This window comes from Microcaecilia unicolor, chromosome 1 (genome assembly GCF_901765095.1).
Source record: "Microcaecilia unicolor chromosome 1, aMicUni1.1, whole genome shotgun sequence".
In the NCBI taxonomy this organism is placed as follows: domain Eukaryota; kingdom Metazoa; phylum Chordata; class Amphibia; order Gymnophiona; family Siphonopidae; genus Microcaecilia; species Microcaecilia unicolor.
The window spans coordinates 609,952,319-609,977,185 of NC_044031.1; the positions used below are offsets into that span (position 1 = coordinate 609,952,319).

Below are 24,867 nucleotides of genomic sequence, written 5' to 3' on the forward strand. Positions count from 1 at the left end.
TACCATCAGAGTATTGAGCAATAGGAATGGGAACCATTCATTTTATGTTGTTTCCTAAGTCATTTCCGTAAATGTTCATTTTATTAATTTTTGTTTGCCCATTTTGTCAACACAGGAACATAGTCATTGAATACACACTCTTTTGAAAGATTGCATGCTATTTGCAAAAAAGCACACTCTTTCTCTACTATTTGCACATGCACAATGGTTTGCACAAGCACAATAGTTCAAATGGGTGCACTATCGGGAAAAGAGCATGCACTCTTTTGAAAGAGTGTACCCTCTTTGCATGTACAGGGCAGTTCTACGCACCAAGATAATTGGCATTTGTGCACATAATTGCACTATGCTATATTGTTAGGTAGTGTGTAAGTGCCTTAGCACATAACTGCAAGGAAGGGGCATATATGCTGGCAGAGCATGGGAAGGACATGGGTGTATCTCCAATGTAAAACCGAGCTTCTCTGGGTCCCTAACACAAGTGGATACATACCTGACATCAAAATCCCTTTTGGGAAGTATGAACTCCCCCTCAAATCACAAGTCAGGAACATTGGAATACAGTTAGATTCAACACTTACTCTAATTCCTCAAATCTAAGCAACCTTCAAGAGCTGCTTCTACTATTTGTGACAGCTACGTTGCCTCTCTCCTTACATCGAGAAGTTAAATCTTATCCCAGTTGTGCATACCATGGTAACATCAAGACAGGATTACTGCAATGCACTATACAATGGTCTGACTACAAAGGGCCTGCACCAGCTCCAGTTGATTCAGAATGCAGCAGCAAGACTCATAGAAGGTTGCAAGTGACATGACCACATCACACCATTTTTGCAAAAACTTCATTGGCTACCAGTACAATACAGGGCTAAATTTAAAACTCTATGTCTGATCTTCAAGGCCCTGAAAGGAAATGGCCCAAAGTATCTGAAGAATAGGATGATCCGCCACACACCACCAAGGACACTAAGGTCCTCCCAAGGACTTTCACTAACTACACCCTCTCCAAAAGACATTACACGATGTGATACCCGCAAGTGAGCCTTCTCCGGAGTAGCCCCCACACTCTGGAATGCATTGCCTGAAAGGCTCCGCTTAACACAAGACTACCTCTACTTCAGGAAGCAGGTGAAAGCTTGGATCTTCAACCAGACCTTTAATGGAAGAAGTAACTAACTTGTTAGTCTCACTCACACACACAAGGATTGACTCGGGCTGCACATACTGCAGCGGGACATGTTTATCTACTCCTACCCTAGCTGAGATAATATTTAACCATCTCTCTGACCTCATGTGCAACTTTTTTCAAATCAGTCACCTTACTTTTTAATTCTTCCTACTTTCTTACTCATCCATATGTTACAACTTTGCCTTACCCTTCACTACCAATTATAATGTTCTAGTACATATTGTGTTGTCATTGCAAGTAGTATACCATGCCATACTTTGCATTGTTGTTTGAATATTTTTACTGTTCTAATTGCCTTCTGCTCATGTTTGATCTATTCTTACTGTACACTGCCTTGAGTGAATTCCTTCAAAAAGATGGTAAATAAAGTCAAATAAATAAATAAATAAATGTATATACATAATTTTTAGAATACTATAAGTTATGTGCATTGGGGTCCCTTTACTAAGCTGTGGTAAAAAAGTGGCCTGCTATAGTGTAGGTGCATGTTTTTGGCACACGCTGGGCCATTTATCACCACAGCTAGCAAAAAAGGCTTTTTTGAATGGGGGCAGTAAATGGCCGTGTGCTAGAATTAAAGGTAGTGCACAGCTATTTACTGCCTGAGTCCTTACTGCCGCCCATTGACCCATATGCTACACATGAAGGTACTCATGCAGCACGCATCAATGTGGCTATGCTGCTGATTACCGCTGGAAACACCCCCCGCGGTAGAAAATAGAAAAATATTTTCTACTGTGAGAAACAGCACGCGCCAATTTCAACATTACTGCTGGGTGGGCGTGCTAACCGGGCAGTAGCGTCAATCTGACACACTACAAGTGCAGTAGCCCTAGTGCCTCTTTCTAAAAGGGCCCCATTGTATGGTGCACTAAGGCACACCCATGTACACCTACCATTGATCAAGCCTAAATGTAGGCACATCAATTTGGGCCTATGCTAGTAGTCTATAATGGCATCTTGGCACACAGATGCTTTTATAAAATTGGCACTCAGTGGCGCCAAAAAATCAGCACTGAAAAAAACCTCAATGCTTAGCACTATTCTATAAACCTCGCCTAAAGTTAGGCGCGGTTTATAGAATACATGTAACACTTGTTCCCATGACTAAAAGTTAAGCACAATCATTTATGCTAACTAAAACCTGGTGTAAATGTCTCTACCTAATTTAAGCATGGATCGAGCATTGGTGAGGTTTATAGAATAGTGCTAAATATGTTTATTTAGCACCTGTTTTTTTGTGTCATATATAAAATCTGATTCTATGAGGGAAATTCTGTAAACTGGCACCTCCAATTAGGCACAGTGATGCCACGCACTGAGCACCAATTCTATAAAAGCATTTATACACCAAGATGCCATTATAGAATACTAGTGTCATTTTTAGGAATGCCCAAGACCCGCCTATGCCCCTCCCATGGCCACACCCCCTTTTGAGATCCACACAAGAATTTACACACACCACTTTACAGAATATGCTTAGAATGTTGTGCGTGTAAGTTCTAATCAGTGCTGATAATTGCTAGTTAGTGACCAATTATCGGCGCCAATTGGCTTGTTAACCAATTAAGTTGCACGCGCAACTGTAGTCACCATATATAGAATCCAGCGGATAATGCACGATCTGTTGAAAGACTGCACTGTATTACTGGCAAACAAAAAAAAAAGACCTTTTATTTTTACTCATTTTTGTTCATTAACAATATGCAATGACTTTGATAAGTTGTTGACATTTCTCATGTTGTTGCAAACCACAGCCCATCCCTACTGAGCAATTGCTGCCTGAGGAGAGCTATGGTAACCCCTAGTCCTGAAGGCAAGGAGTAACATTTTATAGTGCTTCCTACCCTGGCATGGATTCTTCCTCTTGCCTGCTTCCAGGGCCATGCTTCAGCTATCATAAAGCATGGCCCTGGAATCAGGCAAGAGGAAGAATGATAGCTGCTCAGTTTCTAATCTGGAATTTCTTTGCTTCTTCCCTTGCCAGAATTTTGTTCAGATCATCAGCAACCTGCTGTCAGAAGAAAACAGAGACAAATGGGAGGAAGCTCAAATGGTAAGAACTGGAGACACCTAGAAACTTGAAACACAAGATAGCTGGGGGACGTAGGAGTGGCACGTTTAAAGTAAATAGGAGAAAATATTTTTCACTCAGCATATAGTTAAGCTCTGGAACTCTTTGCAAGAGCAAGTGGTAAAAGCAGTTAATACGGGAGTGGCTTAATGACTAGGGCAGTGGGCTGAAAACCTGGGGAACTGGATTCAACTCCCACTGCAGCTCCTTGTGACCATGGACAAGTCACCTAAACCTCCATTGCCCCAGGTACAAAACTTAGATTGTGAGCCCACTAGGAATAGAGAAAGTACCTGAATGCAATATGTAAGCTGCTTTGATTGTACCACAGAAAGACGGCATATCAAGAATCTATTAATAATAATAATAATGATAGCTGGGCTTAAAAAGCTTTGGACAAGTTCCTGGAGTAAAAGTCCATAAACCACTATTAAAATAGATCTGAGGAAAGCCACAGCTTGTCTCCGAGTTTAAGTAGCATGGAACCTTGCAACATTTTGGGATGCTACCAGGGTACTTGTGACCTGAGTGGCCACTGTACTGGGCTAGATGGATCATTGGTCTGACCCAGTAGGGTAACCCTTATGTTTTTATGTCTGTAAAGAATAGCACTATATCCCTGCTGCAATTGCTTCTGCCCATGCACTTCTTAATAAATTAATCAGATTTGAATGTCATGCTCTCTTCCTTAGCAATTTCTGGCTCCAGCTATTTGAAATATAAGTACTTGGGAAAATTGAGGTAGAATGACAGACTGCATGTGACATGATTTTCTGGGTGGAAACCTGTGTAGTTGCACCACTGGAGGGCACCACATGGCACCTCAGAGAATCCGAATGGATGCCGCTTCAATGCATTACTGTGCAATGCATGGCTGGATCAAGCGTCCTATAGAAAACAAGCCTCTACATTCCCAAGGCAGTTGCTCTACATTATAGTGAAGGAGTAATTTTAAAAACCATTTGCATGCATAAAATGGCCTTATGGATGTCTGTATAGCAGCATTCTTAGAAAACAGGGGCATAGATAGGTGGGGCCATGGGGGCATGGGTCCCCCAGATTTAGCCCTGCTCGCCCGCTTTCAGCCCCCCCGCCACCGACCCTTCCCCGGCACATTCGACCCCCCTTCCTGCCACTGCCGCCAACCCTCCCCCGCTGCCGCCGTCGGGTACCTTTGCTGGCGGGGGTCCCCAACTCCCGCCAGCCAAAGTCCTCTTCAGCGCCGATCTCCAGCATTGCTGATCTGGATTCTGTTTCTGTGAGTCCTGATGTCCTGTACTTAGGAACGTAGAGGATGTCAGGACTCACAGAAACAGAATCCAGATCAGCGAACGCGCCAGACTCAGAGATTGGTGCTGAAGGGGACTTTGGCTGGCGGGTGTTGGGGACCCCTACCAGCAAAGGTACCTGGCGGCAGCGGGAGGAGGGTTGAAAGGGACGCGGGTCAAAAGTGGTGGGGGATCGGCGGCGCCGGGGGGGGGGGGCATAATGTGTCCCCTCACCTCGGGCTCTGGATCCCTCTCCCGCTGAACGCCCCTGTTAGAAAATGCCCACACTGACCTTTGTGCAGAGCAGTGTCAGCCTAGTGGTTGGATTAATGAATTGTAAACCAAAAGACCCAGGTTCAAATCCCACTTTAACTTTTTATTTTTTTGTAATTGTGAGCTCACCTGGACCAAAACAAATATACCTACTGCACCTTTAATATCCTTCAGGGTTGCAGGTGTCTTATATATTTAGGTACAATATGTATTTTTCTGTTCCTGCAGGGCTCACAATTTAAAAAAAGAAAAAGAATTAAAGTGGGAATTGAACCTGTGTCCCTTGTTTCACAATACACTGCAATAACCACTAGCCTACACCTCAGCCATGCCTGCCAATCCCTTAAGAATGCCCATGATTATTTGGTATACCTTTTGTGTGTATTGCCTGCACAAGGTAATCGGTCTGCCAGAAAATTACCTTCCACTGGAGCTGTTAATGTATTTTCTCATATTCAGAAGACACCTTTTTGAAACCAAAAGGAGGATATATAGAAAATTCCAGAAGTGCACAAAAACAATGAGAACATTTTTGAAAAAACAATAATTTAAAACAGACATAGAGAATGTAATTATAATCCCAAATGAATAATAAAATCTAAAGATCACTTAAAAATTCCAAAGAACTTAATCCCAAAACAGCACAAAACAATGTCTTTGTACAAAATATTTCACATCATCAATAGTGCCTACTGGTGAGGATTAATCCTCTCTCGCTCTCTGCGAGCATGGAATGTGTTTGTGTTTGTGTGTATGTGTGTGGGGGGGGGGGGGGGTTAATTGCAGAAGTACATGCTCAAACATTTAGGGAGTGGAGCTTGATATACCACCTTTCTGTGGTTTTAGCAACTACATTCAAAGTGTTTTATGTATTGGTACTTATTTTGTAGCTGGGGTAGTGGAAAGTTAAGTGGTTTGCCCAGAGACATAAGGAACTGTAGTGGGAATCAAACCCAGTTCCCTGGGATCAAAGTCTACTGCACTATGCAGAGTGGAGGAGTAGCCTAGTGGTTAGTGCAGCGGACTTTAATCCTGGGGAACTGGGTTTGATTTCCACTGCATCTCCTTGTGACTGTGGGCAAGTCACTTAACCCTCCATTGCCCCAGGTACAAAATAAGTACTTGTATATATGTAAACCGCTTTGAATGTAGTTGTAAAATACCACAGAAAGGCGGTATATCAAGTCCCATTTCCCTAACCACTAGGCTATTCCTCCAAAATGGCAGGTGTAGAAAATTAGTGGTGACCTACATCTGGCAGAAGTTTCCCACTCCCTTGATGGCAAAAAACAAATGCTGGCAAAGTGTGGTGTTGAAGACTGATGAGTCATTGCAGGTTTCCATATCCCTGGCATTGAAAAGTGGGAGTAATCTATCTATGGCTGCAGCAGTTGAAGAGCTAATCAAGAAAAACTCTCTTTATACCGTAGTCTGTTGCACTCCAAAAATGTTTTTATATATGTGTATCTGAGTTTTTGTATATTTTATTTATTTAATATGTTTAGAAACAGAGAAAAACATAGGAATATAAAGACCATATGAACTATCCAGTCTGCCCACCCATGCCATCTACTCTCCCTGTCACTCCCTTAGAGATCCTAATGTACTTGTCCCAAGCTCTCTTGAATTCAGATACTGTTTTCATCTCCACCACTTCCATCGGAAAGCCGTTCCACAAATTCATCACCCTTTCTGTGAACAAGTATTTTTTCAGGTTTACTTCTCAGTCTGTCCCCTTTCATCTTCACCCTATGCCCACTTCTTCCAGAGCTTCCTTTCAATTGAAAGAGACTAACCGCCTGTGCATTTATTCTGCATAAGTATTTAAATGTCTATCATATCTCCCTTTTCCTGCCTTTCTTCCAAAATATATATATTGAGGTCTTTAAGTCTGTCTCTATATCAAATTATCTCACTGAAAATACTTGCACATAGTTTCACCTGTTTATTTAATACACTCAATATTTTCTTGAAATCCAAGTCTGCATGAAGACCACTGACCATTTTAGTAGCTGCCCTCTAGACCATTCCGTTTATATCTTTTTGAAGGTGAGGTCTCCAGAATTGTATACAATATGCTGAATGAGGTCTCACCAGAGTCTTGTATAGGTCATCATCACCTCCTTTTGCCTAATGGCCTTTCCTCTCCCTAAGCACTCAAGTATCCTTCTAGCTTTCACCGTCACCTTTTCTATCTGTTTGCCCATCGTAAGATCATGACATACAACATCACCCAAGTCCTGTTCCTCTTTTATGCACAAAAGTTCTTCACCTCCTAAACTGTACCGTTCCCTCGGATTTCTACATTACAAATGCATGACCCTGCATTTTTTAGCATTAAATCTAAGCTGCCAAATTTCAGACCATCCCTCTAGCTTCACTATGTCCTCCCTCATTTTATCTACACCATCAGGGGTGTCTACCCTATTGCAGATTTTGGTATTGTCCACAAAGAGGTAAAACTTACCAGACAGCCCTTCAGCAATATCCCTTACAAAAATGTTTAAAAGAACTGGCCCAAGAATTGAATCTTATGGCACACTATTGGTAACATCCTTTTCCTCAGAATGAGCTCCATTTACTACTACCCTCTGTTGCCTTCCACTCAACCAGTTCCTAACCCAGTCAAACATTTTAGGGCCCAAACTGACGGCACTCAGTTTATTAGTTATCTATGCAGAGCCATGTCAAAGGCTTTGCTAAAATCTAAATACATCTAGCGCTATCCCTTGATCCAACTCTCTGGTTACCCAGTCAATGAAGAAATTAATCAGATTTGTCTGACATGACCTGCTTCTAGTGAACAGATGTTGCCTTGGGTGCTGTAATCCATTGTATTCCAAAAACTTTGCTATTCTCTGTTTTAAAAGTGTTTCTATTAATTTACTTACCACAGAAATCAGACTTACTGGCCTGTAGTTCCCAACCTCTTCCTTACTTCCGCTTTTGTGGAAAGGGACCATGTCCACCCTTCTCCAGTCCTCTGATACCACTCCCAACTCTAGAAAAGCATTGAATAGGGCACCCAATGGAGCCGCTAGAACTTCCTTAAGTTCCTTCAGTACTCTCGGCCGTATGTCATCCAGCCCCATTGCTTTGTCCATCTTTAGTTTAGCCAGCTCCTCACGAACACAGTCCTCTGAAAATCTTTCAGGGACTACCACCCTCCATTCCTATTTGTGTGTGTCTACTGTGGTCCTGCTCCCAACCCTTCAGCTGTGAATACAGAACAGAAATATTTGTTAAGCAATTCCGCCTTATCTTTGTCAGTTTCTACATATTCCTCCCCTTCACCTTGGAGTCTTAGAATGCCACTTTTGCACTTCCTCCTATCACTAACATAGATTAAAAAATGTCTTGTCTCCCCCCCCCCCCCCCCCCCATTTAACTGTATTGGCTATTTGTTTTCTTCCATTTGCATCTTTGCTTTCCTGATTACTCTACCAGCTTCTTTTAACTTTCCCAGATTTTGTCGCCTGGCTTTCTCTTTCTGTGATCTCTTGTAATTTGTAAAGGTTAACCTATTTCCCTTACCTTTTCAGCTACTACTTTTGAAAGCCAAAGTAGCCTCTTATTCCTCTTACTTTTATTTACTTTCCTTACAAAAAGGTTTGTTGCTCTTACAAGAGCTCCTTTCAGTTTTGCCCACTGATTTCCAACTTCTTCCAGATGTCCCCATCCAGACAGCAATTACTTGAGGTAATCCCCCATCTGAATAGAGTTAGTTTTTGTGAAGTCTAGAGCCTTCACTTTTGAATGGACCCTCTCTACTCCTATCTTAATATTAAACCACACCATCTGGTTTAAATGTTTAGAAATAAGGAGACTGTCAGTGTTGTCATTTCACTAGTGAAACATGCTCTCCATCATTCCTCACAGTGTGATGACTGACAAATGCTGAGCCCCAATGAGTTTAACTTCTTTCATTTGTATTTGCACGTCTTTAATCACTCTTTTTTTTATTTTTTTGCAATTATAGCATGTGATGTGTCTAAAATAACAACAAAGTACCTCAACATAATATTTGTGTTCAAATTATATACTTTCAATCAATTTGTTCATGAAATAACACTTATCTGCCAATAATGGGCTGGCGCACTGGCCATGGTCTGACGAGGTACCCCGTTTTGTATTCTGCTTCAGGGACCTTATTTATACTTTCACCATCCACCCAACATTCTCAGTAAATTCAAGAGGGCCCTGTGAGGGAGGGAGTGGTATGTGGCCGGTTTCCCATAGGATCACACCCTCACTGAGACTGAGAGTTAGCCACCTAAAGGTAGGTGGAGTTACACCTGTTGAGTCAGAGTGGAGTGGATGAATCAGGCAGGTGGTTAGATACTCTGAGATAGAACAGATCATAGAGGTCTCAAGTCAAGAGGTTAGGAAAAGGCCCCGAGTCAAGAGATCTGTAAAGGAGTGGAAACTGAGGCTTCAGTACCTGAGGGAAGTGCCAGGGAACAGAAGTAGCCAGAGTTAAGTGTTTCCCTGGGTGGGAAACTGTAAGCAGGCAAGTCAGCCTCCAGGAGTAAATGATACATGGACAGAAGACTACCAAAGTAGGAGAGAATCTTGCAGTGTATTCCTAAAATGTTTAAGATTGGGGTGTGCAGAGAAGTGACCTGAGAAGGCATTTGTTGCTACAGTGTTTGGGCCTGGCTAGGAGCCAGCCCCTATGAATAGAATTGACTAGGACTATATTGTCTGAGAGAAAGAGAGAGAGAGACTCTGCTTAAAATAATAAGCTTTTGATGTAACAGTGTTGACTGCAGTCTTTTTGGTGAACATAAAGTACTTTTTACTTTTACCTGCAACTTGTGTGGGTGTGTGGCACATTTCTATGAGGTCCTGCAGCCAGTCACAAGCCACACTGCCTCAGGCCCTTCAATAAGGTTACTTCCTTCTATTGACATCTATTCTTGTACTCCACTGTGCTATGAATATTTACATAGGCTTTCCTTTCAATCTACTGGAGATGGAAATGAAGAGCTAGAGAAATCAGTTCTGTAAGCGGTGGAGGCTTGAAAGATTAAATCTCTCTCTCTCTCTCTCTCTCTCTCTCTCTCAGGCAGATGATTAAAAGCCCCACGCTGTTCCAAACAGCAGTCTAAAAATAGCACTGGAAAAGCGTGGGGCTTTATCGCACCTATGATCAGAGATAATTGCATGTAAATTGCATGTCAAATGCCCAGGACTGTCAAACACAGGGGCTGGACCACTAGACCCCAACTACCCCAGCCCTGAGCAAGGTGAAACGGGGGCTGGAGGTCTGGCAGACCTCCGCTCCCCCCGACCTCCCCTCCACGACACAGGTTCAGGGAGGGCTGCAGATCTGGTGGGTCTCCAGCCCCCCCCAACCCTCCTCCAGCATTCCTAAGAAGTCCTTGGTGGCCCAGCGGGTGACCGACGACCCCCCCCCCCCCCCCCCAGCGACAGGGGGCTGGATTTCCAGCGGATATCTGGTCCCCCCAACCCTCCTGACACAGGTTCATGGGGGGCTGGAAATTCAGTGGGTCTCCAAACCCCCCTAACCTCCCCAGCATTGGTAAGAAGTCTCTTGTGGCCACGCGCTCGGGGGCTCTGATCATGGGGCGGTAGCAAATGCAGGCGCTAATATGGCACTAATAGCCTCTAGCGCCTGCGTTTCCTTCTGATCATTGGCCCATCAGTCTCTTACAAACCTCCAAGAACACGAAGAAAGAGAACAGCAGAAAGAGAGAGAGATAATTGCATTATTAACAAATCTGATACACATTTGAACTATTTTTATTTGCTTCACAGATGGGGCCAAATGCTAAGGAACTGTTCAAGCTGGTGGAGGATTTCATCGATGTCATTGGATTTCGTATGAAAGATTTCCGGGACTCCTACCAAGTGACAGACAACGTGGGTAAGTTGCCAGTGCTGGTTGTAAGCTACAAATGCAATGAAAGATTTATGAAAGATGTGGGTTGGGAGCGAGGTAGATACCCTAATTGTGTGAGCTCCTCTCCTATGAGGGGGGGTCAAGCAGCAGATCAGAAATCCCAGGACCCAGTCAGTCCTTTGTGCATGGCACTGTGGGGATCATACACTCTCTCTTCTGATTCTGCCTTTGGAGAAGAGCTTCTATAGGGTCATAACAGGGCGGAAAGCTTTAGAATCTGAAGATGCGTGTATGAATCACGATTTTATTACCTTCAAACTCCAATAATGGAGCTGCCAAGTGGAACCTTATTTTAATGGGAGATTTTAAGCCTGCGATATTGCACAAACCCTCTTGAAAGCACACTCATACTCCCCATCCTTCAGTAAAATACCATATTTATCCCAGTCATCAGAGAGCTAGAAGTAAAGGATGGTAGGGATGTGCATGCATGGGCCAAAAACATGCAGTTCACTCGACTTTTTCCTGATTTTTAGTACTTTTTAATGTTCATTTCACACATTGTTTTAATGAAAATGTTTTAACATGAGCTGTAGCTTTTAATACACACTAACTCACTAATTTTATAAACTTGCATGAACAATTTAACACATGGAAGGCCATTTTCGAAGGAACATCCAAGTCAGAATTGGGACATCCTGCTCATACCATCACAAAAAAAAGTCCGTCTCACAACCATTTTCGAACAGGAAAAAAGGATTTCCTGTTCGAAAATACGTGAGAAGGACGTTTGTGCATTGAAAAGGTCCAAAAGGAACAGCCATTTTCCAAAATGAAACATCCAAAATATGAATGCTAAAAAAGCAAGCACAAAAAAGTCTGTCTGACATCGATTTTACAAAAATGGCCACACAGAGGTCAATGCAGAGCACAGGGGCAGCCTAGTGGTCAGTGCAGTGGACTTTAAACAATGGGACCCAGGTTCAAATCCCACCTTAACTCCTTTATATGTTACTGTATTGTGAGCCCTCTAGGAACAGATAAAAATCTACTGTACCTAAAGATACACCACTACAATAGCCATCACTCTTGCAGGTGTCTTATAAATTCAGCTAAAGTAGTTTTTCTTTGTTCCAGGAGGGCTCACATATTTGTACAGAAATAAAAGAGTTAAAGTGGGAGTTACACCCGGGTTCTGTTGCTCCAAGTCCACTGCGCTGACCACTAGGTTACTCTTTACACTTCCTTGCTGCTCTATTAGAAATGGTCATATTCCCAGAAGCTGTCATAGAGCCTGGTATTCACTGTCGCCTTCAGTTCCTATGGGGGTGGGAGTGGGGGTCAGTAACCATTTGAAGATTAAGGAGGGGGTCATGCCTTCAACCCTCCAGTAGTCAGCTGCTCAATCAGGGTATCTTTTGTACCCTGGAGTGACTGAAACAGGTCGAAATAAAAACTTCCTTCTTTTTTTTGTTGCCTTGGACGTTTCTTCCCTTTTCATTATAGCAGAAAGACATCCTAATTTTGGGCCCGCCCTAGTCCCACCTAAAACATGCCTCAAACATGCCCCCTTGCTGTTTGAACACACTGCAGTGTTAAACGTCCAATTTCTGCCTTTCGAAAGTCGTGATTTGGATGGTTTTTGATAGATACATGGTTTTTGGCCATTTTGAGACATCCATCTGCTTTGAAAATGATCACCTTAGTGTGCTAAGTCGGAGTGGCAAGTTATAGACTACTGCCACTTGTGGACATAACTTATTTGTTAAATTAGCTGTTCATTAGCATTAACAACCAATAATTGGCTATAACTGTTGTTAATGGGCACATAGCTGCCCTTAGTTGGTACTCTACAAATTGAGAATGCAAAATGTATAATGAGCAACTGAAAGGGAGGCTTGAACCTGGGAGGGGCATGGTTGGGCCACTCACCAAGAATCAACCACATGAATCTAAGGCTATGTTCTGAACCAACATTTAATTAAGTCAATTTATACTGTGGGAGAGGAATTATACAAACAGGAGGCAACCATCATTAACACCAATTATGCTCACATTTCTAAGACTCCAAAACTCCTACCACAAACAGATAGTCCAAGTCCTTCAGATTTGATTACTCCTTCTACGGAGGATAGTGATGCTGTTCCAAGTAATATCCACTCACAGGTCAGATGTTTGTTGCTTCTCGGTTTGCGACTTTATACTCATGGCAACTTATCTTGGATAGGGTCCCACTGGGAGGAGTTATGCTCTTCAGGAGCTCTGTAGATGAACATGTTGCTCTTAGTCCTTCAGCTTTTAGATACCCTGGTCTACCAGTAAGTAGTTTGATGGCCAGTTTGCCTTGCAAGAAGAGATGCACAGTTTGACCAATTACCCACGGGAACTCAATAGGGTAGTTTAGGGTTCCTTGTGCCCTTAGCACGTCCCTATATATTTTTTATTTATTTATTTGTTGCATTTCTATCCCACATTTTCCCAACTATTTGCAGGCTCAATGTGGCTTACATAGTAGCTCATTGGCTAGGAAGTGTCATAGAAATCCAGAGTTGCAACATTTTATACTCATGGAACTTTTCTCTACAACCAATTCCTCCCTTTTGATATCCGTCCTCATCAGTAGCCAGTTCTGCAGCAATTTAGAAATTTTCTTCCCTACCTCAAAGATGGTGATTAGGAAAGTGTATTTCAGCTTTGAAAAATTTTGAGGTGCTAAATTAATTTACCTTCATTAACCTACAAGCTAATTTGTGTTCAGTTGATTTGCGTCTTTTAAAAAGCCCCAATTACAGCTGTGCCAAATAGCATATTTTACTATTCGGCCAAGTATGAATAATGAAAAATATTATTTGGCCAAATACAAATAATTGGCATTGAGTGTTAACATAACAAATAATAAAAGAAGCAACATGATAACGTGTTTATTTCAGTAGGATTTAGCACAGTAGAGCCCCAGATTATTCGTTTTTGAATTTAAATCACTGTTCGGCTAAATATGAATAACGTATTCAGGGCCAAATTGAATTGAATATTAATATTCAGTGCAGCCCTAGTTCTAATGAATGTTAAAAAGTTTTTATTAAAATAAATGTCTGAAACAAACAGAAAAAAAATGCCCGAAAATCAAGAAAAATATGGAAAATGTGAAAATGAAGCAAAAATGATTTCCCTGTTCATGCCTTTGATGGTGATTGGCTCAAAATGGCTGGATTAGCACTTTCCTAACGTGACTGGATAACCATAGCACCATACCTCACAGACACTTTTCATCTCTTCAATATGGTGATTTTGTTGGTTTTAACTGACTAGATATCTCTAATTCTTGATGGATATTCAAATATCAAGCACACATAAAAATCTGTCCAATTTACCAGTGAATTGACTTGGTGGGGTAACTGTAATGGCTTCTGTTAGCAAAAAAAGCCAATAGCACATTAGAGTGTACCTGGATTCTTAGCATTTGAAGCCCTAGTGGCCAGTTTAGGTTTTGATTGCAATAAACCATAATGACAAAAAGTTTTTGTTTGAAGTTCTTAGCATTCACAAACGCCCTGCCAATGGCGCGACTGACATCAGCTTCCCCATGAAGGGCTGGAGGGGCATGGTAGACTGGGCCAGGAACTCCGAGGACAAGGTCACCATTTCCAAAAGCATCCTTTCAAGTGGAGTATCAGGTAGGTCACATGGGTCGGAATCCTACTGGAAAACATTGTTTCTTGTAGACGGGTCCTGTAATTTGATTTCGAGCTTACTTCATCAGTTTTTCTGTAACCCCAAAGTATTTTGTTTTATATTAGATATTTTTCTGGTAACGTTTATTTCTGTTAATAGTCCTGAGATGGTGACTATATTCTTCTGTTTCATCTTCTCTGTACTGTCTTCAATCTTTTATTTCACAAACAATTGCCTTGATCCATGTTTTCATGCATAAGGACATCTGGCAGTAGATTTCAAGGAGAAATTGGAGAGATATTCTAATCTTCCATTGCTCTTTGACCGGTCAGTACAGCATTGTCTTGAGGTCAGTGGTTATGCCTCAAGGCTCTTTCTGGAACACTGTGGCACGGGGATCTAAATCCAGCCACTAGGTATCACTCTTACTGATGATCACTACAACCTGCCTCCAAATACTGTGAGCAGTGCCTCAGATGAGCCAGGGCATAGAAAATCCAACTCAGGGACAGAACTAGGATTTTTTCCTATGAAATGCACCAATCCATCGACCTGAACTAGTGCTCGTTTTTTCTAATTAGACCAGAGGTTCTCAAACCAGTTCGTAGAACACACCCAACCAGTCAGATTTTCAGGATACCCATGATAAATATGCATGAGATAGATTTGCAAACAATAAAGGCTGTAGATTTATCTCATGCATATTCATTGGTCCTTATAATGAGATCCCTCAATTCCACTCTAGTTACACTATTTGAATAACACTAAAATTAAAGTAACTACATATTAATGAGTTTAAATTCTTTATTTTTATCAAACTATAAATATATAAAATCCTCTTCAAATTTAATTCTTTTGGTTCTCATGCATTCCATCCATACACTACTCTCATACACATAATCCACACTCTTTTCTCATTCAACCTCTCTTTTCATTTACATCCACTTTACCCTTGGAGACAGTATGATACAAAAATTCCGACTTGTCAATCTATAGCCAATATTTTCATTACAACTTATATATTCTTGTTGCTCATGACTGTACTGTCATTTAAGTTCAATGTTCTATATCAGTACATTTCATACTGAGGTGCTACTAATGCCCTCAGACGTGATGTGCTTCCTTCAAACTTATTGCATAGACCTTCTGAGCCAAATGTTACAACAGTTCTTAATTGCCGGATAAATTCCTCCAATCAAGGCACCTGTAGGAGGTCGATCCTGTGGAAGCAGCCTGACTCGTTAAAATAGTTAAACCCCTGAAGACGCGGCAAAGTGAAACACATCGATTGCATAGGGTTTGACGATTGTGGTGCTGTTTAAATGTTTGCATCAGTGAAAGCTACATTGGCGATTTGAATTGGAATATGAAGGATCAACACTGAGACCCCGAGGGAGAAGTACGACACAGTGATTGGAGGAATTTATCCAGCAATTATGAAGAACTGTTGTAACATTTGGCTCAGAAGATGGTCTATGCAATAAGTTTGAAGGAAGCACATCACGTCTAAGGGTATTAGTAGCACCTGAATATGGAATGTACTGATATAGAACATTGAACTTAAATGACAGTACAATCATGAGCAACAAGAATATATAAGTTGTAATGAAAATATTGGTTATAGTGGATGTAAATGAGAAGAGAGGTTTAATGAGAAAAGAGTGTGGATTAGGTGTATGAGTGTGTGGATGGAATGCATGAGTACCAAATGAATTAAATTTGTAGAGGATTTTATATATTTACAGTTTGATAAGAATAAAGAATTTACTCATTAATACGTAGTTACTTTAATTTTAGTGTTACTCTTATTCATTGTGGATATCCTGTAAACCAGACTGGCTTGGCGAGTCTTGAGGACTGAATTGAAAATCCCTGAGCTGGACCAAAGTTCCTCTCTTTTTAAATGGGAGGAGTGATTGGTTACTATTCATGAAATTCCATTCTTATGTATCATTATTGATTGATTATAAAAACGTCGGGAATTAGATTCCTAAATTGGCAACTTTGAAAACTGACTAGGTCTGAGTACCTACATTTAAGATTCTGTGATATCATAAAGGCCTCCTTATCTTAGGTTTAGTTCTACCTTGTTTAAAGGAAGCATTAATTACTCCAATGTGCAAAAAAAGAGGGATCAGATAAATCTCAGGTTGAAAATTATAAACCTGTTTCCCATCTTGTCTCTGTATTGAAATTGATAGAGAAGGAGGTATGTAGTCAGCTAAGTGTGTATTTGGAAAATAATGCATTTTTGGTCTGGTACAACCTGGTTTTGCAGAGGAAGTGGTGGTGATTGTGTTAGCAGTATTGATGGACCAGATGTGTTCTTATCTGGGTAATTACACTCTAATGACCCTGTTTATTAAACTGCGCTAGAGGCACACAGCGGTTTTAGCGTGTGCTAACCACTAGCACACGCTGTGTAGATGCCCACAATATTCCTATGAGCGCCTACACAGTGTGCCCTAATTTTGTGCATGCGATAAAAACGCTATGAACCTTAGTAAACAGGGACCTAAGTTTGTTGCTTTCATTAGATCTTTCATTGACTATTGGTTTATTTAAACCTGCTTTATTGGCAGATTTTTTAAGTATAGGAGGTTCAGGGGCCCTTTTACTAAGGCGTGTAGGCCCCTATGCACATCTAACGCACATCAAATTGGCACTAACGCCTGGCTACTGCATGCCCCAGGTGGTAATTCCATTTTTGGCACACGCCCAAAGCACACAGTAGAAAATATATTCTATTTTCTACCATGGGGTGCTTAGCCGGTGGTAATCAGCAGATGGTGCATGCTGGACACCTACCGCCCGGTTAGCGCATGAGACCTTACTGCTAAGTCAATGGATGGCGTTAAGGTCTCAGGCTGAAAATGGACAATTTAAAAAAAAAATCTCTTTTTTCCAGGCACGCTCAGGAAACGGATCAGTATGCATCCAAAACACACACCTACACCAGCGCAAGCTACGTTGGGGCACACCTTAGTAAACGAGCCCCTCGGTATTTCAGTGGATCACCTCATTTTTGATAGATTGGAAATTTCTCGTCCATCTTGGGGAAAAAAGTGACTAACGTATTTTCATGGAGTTAGGAGTCCCACAGGGTTCACCATTGTTTAATATATATTTGAAGCTACTGGGTCGGCTGATTAAAAAGTACAATGTAGATATTTATATTTATGCGAACGATCCCCTCTGGAAGGAGATTAAAATGTGTTTATAGATAATATTAATCAATGTGTGAGGATTATTCATGGTTGGATTAATTCAACTGATTTGGTGATGAAAAACTCGTACTTGTTACATGGAAATCTTTCTTGACACCACTTAACTATGGAAAGACTGATTTGGTGTGGGTTGATTCTGTATAAGGGGGCCTTTTACTTAGGCGCACTGGCGTTTTGAACACATGCTAAAAATAGACGCATGCTGAACGCTAAAGACGCCCATAGGAATACATTGGTGTCTCTAGCGTTTTGCGCACTCCTATTTTTAGCGCATGCTAAAAACGCCAGCGCGCCTTAGTAAGTTTTGGAAGTTATGCTGAGCAAGGTTGAGACTGGGCAGGAGCAGATTAACGTTGCTACTAGAGTAGCATTTTTGAAACTGAGACTTGTAAGGCAAATAAGACCTTTTGTGGATGGGGAAAGTCTTGTCTATTATGCAAGCTTTGTCGCTAAGCATGTTGAATTATTGCGATGTTCTATATTTTGGTCTGTTCATTAATAATATAATAATAATTATTTAGGTATATAGAAATTCACCATGTAGCTGCAAGACTTCTATTAGGTAGTAAGCCTTAGGAAAGTGCTCGTCCTCTCCTCGGTCAGCTTTATCGGTTGCCAGTCAAAAGAGCGATGTATATTGAAGCTTATTGTTATTTTGGATAAAGTGTTTTACTTTAACAAACTGTTGTAGTTAAAGGATTGGAATAGTTCCTACACCCCAGCAAGGGCATTAAGAGCCAGGGGCATGTGTGGGTGGTACCTAGTTTTTATAGAGAAATGTGGTGTAAATGAACATTGAGTGTGATTGGTCCGATGGTTTGGAGTAAGTTGCCAGTGCAGTTGCAACAGAATCCTACCCTTTTGCAATTTCAAAAGAATTTGAAAACTCTTTTTGTTTCTAGGGGCATAGTGGTGTTTTTCTTGTTTATGATTACTAATGTTTCATTGTATGTTATATTTTATATATCTTCTTGTATTTATTATTTCTTTTCTGTCTTTAATTATTTTGTTTCTCTGTAAACAATCTTGAAGGAACTTAGTTCACTAGAATGGCATAAAGCCATATAAATAAGTAAATTAATAACATTCTGATCGATATTCAAAAGAGTTGAACCAGACAGGGAAGGCTCCTGCCCAGTTAAACCTCATTGAGCATATTCAGTGGCAGTTAACCAGTTAGTGCTGCAGAATATCATCTTACCGATTAGGTTAGGGGTGGTCTGGGGGTGGAGAGTGCATGGAGTGTTTACAGTTTACTTAGCTAGTTAGCGGCAATTATCAGTCCGTTACTGCATAAAGTTAGAACAGCAAAAAGGCTGTCCTAACTTTAGGTCCCTTTTACAAAGTGGCGGTACAGGTACTACTGCTTTGCCATGCACCAATCCAGCACCACCGCTGGCGGTGGTACCTGCCCCCACATACACCATTTCTGGTGCATTTGATTTTTAAAAAATGTTTGTGTTGGGGACTTTTCCAGTGGTAATTGGGCAGGACTGTGCACTGCCTGGTTGCTGCCAGGGTAGCTTGGGAGCACTTACTGCCTCCTAAAGAGGTGGCAAGAGCTTCCCCCCAGGAAATGACCGTGCAGCAAGTGATTCACTTACCGTATGGCCATTTCTGTCCCCCGCCCAGAATTTCCTTTTCCTGGGTAGCAGTCAAAGGGGGGCCTCAGTGCGTGGCAAACCCTTGTGCCAATGTCACCACAGACCCCCTTTTTCCACCACTTGATAAAAGGGGCCTTTTATGCACTAAAGTTAACCAGGCACTGGCCTGAATATCAGCCAGTGCTCAGTTAACTTCTGGATGTCTGCTGATACCTGGATATTGAATGCTGGGACCACGCAAGCCCTGGCATTGAATATCCAGGGTCAGTTCAGCCCATGGCTGTGAGCGTCTCAGACGCTGCTTAATGGAGCTCAAAACGTAGGCAGCAACAGAGCAAGGTTATGGCTTAAAATGGCTTAGCACTGATACTTCGCACTAGGAGGGTAATTCTGTAAAGGAGTGCCTGTTTTTAGATGCTAATAATGTACCTATTTGGGGATGTCCTAAAAGGAAAGTAAATATTGGTGTGTAATTAGAGAATAACATGTAGCTGAAAACTAATCATTTAAATGTGTTCTTGCCACCTAACTGAAGGTAGTTCTTATAAAATTACACCCTGGATGTTTATCTTGGGCTCCTAAATCTAACCCAACAAACTGCAAATCTAAATTTATGACCCTATGCTATAGATACCTAAGTTCAGATGAATTTTCTGTGAACACTCAAGGGGCCCTTTTACTAAGCGGCGGGAAGCATACTTACCACGTGCTGAAAAAGCAATACCTTGGGATGTGCTCAGGCACCCAGGGTGGTTCTTGGATCACCGTATGCCAATCCTGTGCTAAAAAAAATATCAAATATTTTTTTAGCGAGGGGGACATGTATGGAGGTGGAGAGTAGGCGTGCCCTGCACTCATCAGGTAGCGCAGGCAAATTGACACGTGCTGCCGATTAGCACAGGATTAGTGTGGGAAGCCGTTAGTGCCTACAAAATAGGAGGCAGTAAGGGTTCAAGCAGTAACGGCCCCGCGCTAACTGGGAAATTAGCACACGGCCATTAATGCACACGGCACAAACGAATTTGCAGCCATTTTTACAGCCGTACTAAAAGTGGCCGCTGCATGCAGGAAACCTATGCGCTAACAACAGTACCATTCACACTTTAGGACAGCTCTGTAAAAGGGCACTTGAGGCTTCTAAACTTATCTGAAAATCTGCATAAATTTAGGTGCCTAATATTTAGGCATCTAATATAGAAACTGAACATTTTTTTTTTTGAAAATTGACCACATAGGCTCTAGGTTTAAGCACCAGGCCCCAGATTCTATAAACTTGCATGCCTAATGTTACATTTAGCACAAAACATTTTGTGCAGGGCTGTGGAATTGATACACCAAACTTTCAATGCTGACTCTGACTCCTCTATTTTTCTATTCTCTGACCCTGACTCTGCCTCCTGATGCTGACTGCTACTATATGTAGAACATCTAAGATAAATGTGATTAATTATAGAAACAGGATATTTCTTTATGCACAAAATTAGGACTAATAGACCACAAAATATATTTATGTGATATTTGAACAAAGAACCTGAACAAAAAAAAAATGGTGTTAATTGAAAATATGCAATATGCTGTTGCAAGTTTTTATTCTGAAGCTGGAGTCAGAGTCGGTACATTTTTATTGACACCAACTCTGACTCCGACTCCACCCAGAATTGCTTCCAATTCCGACTCTGACTGCACAGCCCTGGTTGCACAAGCAAGTTACAGAATATGGTCAGTTGCATATCTAAATCAATTTAATAACAAATTGTTAGTTGGTGTTAACTAGCTTCAGTTTGCCTTAATTGGGGTTAATTGGCACCAGTTAGCAGTTACTTGCACATCTGCCCTTAGTCGATATTCTATAACATGTGTGCAAATTCTATTGCTTTCACGTACTTGGGGGTGTGGCCATGGGAGGGGCATTGGTGGGTCAGGGGTATGCTTAGCAATTGTGCATGCACCTTATAGAATATTCACAGACTGAAATCCCAATAGTTCTTTCAAATGCGGGGTCAATGTTGAAATAATATATTGAAATTCTAAAGCAAATATATAAATAATTGTTAGGTTGTAAACTCTTTGTTGCCTTCTTTGTTAGACAAGTTTTTAAAGGCAATTCTAAATTTAGATGCCAGTAGTGTTCCCAGTTTATACAGTAATAGCAGTTATGCAAGTGATTGGCACAAATAATTGGCAGTAATGGTAAAAGAGTTAGCTTAGCAGGGTTTAAAAGAAAAGTCCATAAGCCATTATTCAGATGTTTTACTGTTCTGTGATCGTGCCAGGTACTTGTGACCTGGATTGGGCTTGATGGACCTTCGATCTGTGCCAGTATGGCATTGCTTATGTTCTTATATTCTTATATACGTAAGTGGTAGGCACTATTCTATAAAGAGTGCACCTAAATCACTTAGGGCTAGATTCAGTAAATGACACTCAAAAATCAGCACTCAATGCTATTCTATAAGATGTTATAGAATACTAGCATTTACAAACCTAACTGCCTACGGTTAGGCACATAATTGCTGACTTGTGTGTGCAATTGCCATTATAGAATCCACTCTTGGCACACTGTCTCCCTGCATCTAACTTTAAGTGCCCTTTCTTGAATATAACCCGGGGGGTTAAGTGACTTTCTCAGGGTCATACAGAAATGATGACCCAGGAACTGCAAAGGTGATATAAACCTTAGCAATGAAGATCAAACAGTTTACAGTATTCTAGTAAGAAAAGACATGGGCACTGCAGTCTTTCTGAGCTGTCAGTCATAGCCCATGTTTCAGTTTCCACATTCTTAATCATGATGCCTGTGCTTTCTTGGTTAGATACGTTTTTAAAGGCAATTCTTAAATTTAGGGTACCGGTAGTGTGCCTATTTTATACAGTAATAGCAGTTATGCAAGTGATTGGCATGAATAATTGGCAGTGATGGTAAAAGAGTTAGCTTAGCAGGGTTTAAAAAAGGATTGGATAATTTCCTAAAAGAAAAGTTCATAAGCCATTATTAAGATGGACTTGAGAAAATCTACTGCTTATTTCTAGGATACACAGCATAAAATCTGTTTTACTGTTTTGGGGTCTTGCCAGGTACTTGTGACCTAGGTTGGCCACTGTTGGAAACAGAATACTGGGCTTGAAGGACCTTTAATCTGTCCCAGTATGGCAACGCTTATGTTCTTATATACATACATGGTATGTGCTATTCTATAAACAGTGCACCTAAATAACTTACGGCTAGATTCAGTAAATTTATTTATTTATGTTAAAAATGTATATATCACCTAAACCTAGGTGGTTTCTATAAAAAAAACATACACAAAAAGCTAGTATAACAAACTTAAGACACTACTTTATCCTACTATACCCTAAAACATAGCAGTTTCAAATGACATGGGAACTGACTTACATAACTTAAAAGAAGGTTGTCACAAAAAACTGTGGGGCCTTTTTACAAAGGTGCCCTGAAAAATGACCTTCGGTAGTGTAGATGCCTGTTTTGGGTGTGCACAGAATCATTTTTCAGCGCATCTGTAAAAAAAATGCCTTTTTAAAATTTTTGCCAAAAATGGATGTGCAGCAAAATGAAAATTGCTGCGTGTCTATTTTGGGTCTGAGACCTTTCCACCAGCCATTGACCTAGTGGTAAAGTCTCACGCGGTAACCGGGCGATACTGACCTACGCACGTCAAATGCCACTTGGCACTCATCCATTATGTGCATCCGAAAATAAAAATTATTTTTGGGATGTGCATATCAGACGTGCACCAAAAAATGAAATTACTACAAAAGCCATGCGGTAGCCGAGCGGTAACTCCATTTTGGCGTGCATTGGGCACGCATAGACGCTTACGCGGCTTAGTAAAAGGGCCCTTGTGTTTTTAACAGTTTTTTTACACTGCAAAGTGCTTTTACATAAATACAGTTGACCTGCCAAAACATTCCATAAAAATACCCCTGCCACAGAAAAGGCAGAAGTTCTACGGTAGTCTCAGCTTAGATAACTTGTCCTCCCACACCTAAACATCTTAATTTACTAAACAACAATGCTACATCTACTGAATCAAATGCCCCAGAAATATCTAAAGAAACCAAAGAAAAGCAGGTGTTAGCATTCTTACCTTTTCTAATCAAATCCACCATGGAGTCCGGAGCAGTCTCAACACTATGTGCTCGTCCAAAACCAAACTGAAATGGGTCAAGTCCACCACTGGTTTCAACAAACTCCTCTAGTTATTTCAAAGCCCCCTTTTCAATAACTTTCCTAACAAAAGGAGCAGTAAAGATTGGTCGATAATTTCCCAAATGACACTCAAAAGTCAGCACTCAATGCTACTCTATAATGAGCACCCATTACAGAATTAGCATTGAGTGCCGATTAGAACTTGTGCCTACCGAAACCAGGTGTAATTCCCAGCACCCAATTCTATAACACTGTACACAAATTTTAGAAATGCCCTTGACCCACCCATGCACCTCCCGTGGTCATGCCCCCTATAGGATTTGAGCACACATTGTTATAGAATAGCGCATAGCAAGATGCGTGGGCAAATCGAAATCGGTGCCGGTTAATACCAATTAGCACCCAATTATTGGCACTAATTAGCTTGTTAGCCAATTTAGTTGGGCGCACATCTTAGTTCGGTGCCCAATTTTGGGCACCAGATATAAAATCCAGAGCTTAGCGTACAACGCTCAGGGGTGAAGCTTAGGCACATTCACTTACACCAGCCATTGACCTGTCATAGGTATGGGTTTCTAACTTTTCGTATGCCAATGCGTTTTTGCTTTAATATTGTATATTGACTTAAGTGTACCCTTAAGCTGTGATAGAACGGTGCTAAGTGTGCCCTTTTTTGTGGCACCTAAAATGAGGCTTCAATACATAGCATTGCCACCTTTGTGTTCCTACACAAAGAAGCTCTTTCCGGGAAGTGAATGTTCAAAAGTCTTGGGTCCACAGCCTGTATCAAGATGTTATTTTTGATTTGTTATAACCTTGAATAGTTCTTGGTGCTTTATTTTGTCAGAGAGAGACGATTCCTCCGTATTTGTGATTGGGACAGTGCTGTACAGGAACCTGGGCAGTATCCTCTCTCTTCAGAGGTAAGATGTGAAGACTCCCGCAGGGAAATTGGTATCTATGTCACTATTTGGGCAACTTTGAAAAGTGGGCAGTTGGGTATCTTGGCTGGAGGTTGTTCATGCAATGACAGACACAAAGGAAGCAAATTTTCAAGAGCATTGGCTAGTTCAGTTGGAAGCATAGAGGAGACATTGTTGGACCTCATCGACTAAATTAGGGGTGGCAAACCGTGGTCCCCAAGGGCCAGAAGTCAGTCAGGTTTTCAAGATTTCCACAGAGAATATGCATGAGATCTGTATGGATACAATGGAAGCAATGCATGCAAATCAATCTCATGCATATTTATGTTGGAACTCATGAAAACCCAGCTGGGTTGTGACCCTTAAGGGCCATGGTTGACCACCCTTGGACTAGATTGAGAGGTAAAGCATGCACTTATGTACCTTTAGGAAATTGCCTCAGAAAAGCTATAGAGATTGCAGTTAACTGGGGAGCAGGTGTAGAAAGATTGTTTATAAATTTCTTCTATCAACTGACTTTTCCTATCTGGGCACAAAACGGTGGAATGAACTACCCAAAAACATTAAATATCAATTTAACTAGCTACAGTTCAGAAAATA

At 41.2% G+C, this 24,867-nt stretch overlaps 1 protein-coding gene across 1 annotated transcript in view; it reads left to right on the plus strand.

Annotated features, from left to right (window-relative positions):
- The window catches only part of ADGRB1 (adhesion G protein-coupled receptor B1), a 474,869-nt gene that overhangs the window by 194,392 nt on the left and 255,610 nt on the right, over positions 1–24,867 (plus strand). Inside the window, exons 13-16 of the mRNA XM_030190012.1 lie at positions 3,180–3,248; positions 10,589–10,697; positions 14,204–14,347; positions 24,192–24,267. Coding sequence (XP_030045872.1) covers positions 3,180–3,248; positions 10,589–10,697; positions 14,204–14,347; positions 24,192–24,267 — 398 coding nt within the window. The remainder of the gene's footprint in view (positions 1–3,179; positions 3,249–10,588; positions 10,698–14,203; positions 14,348–24,191; positions 24,268–24,867) is intronic.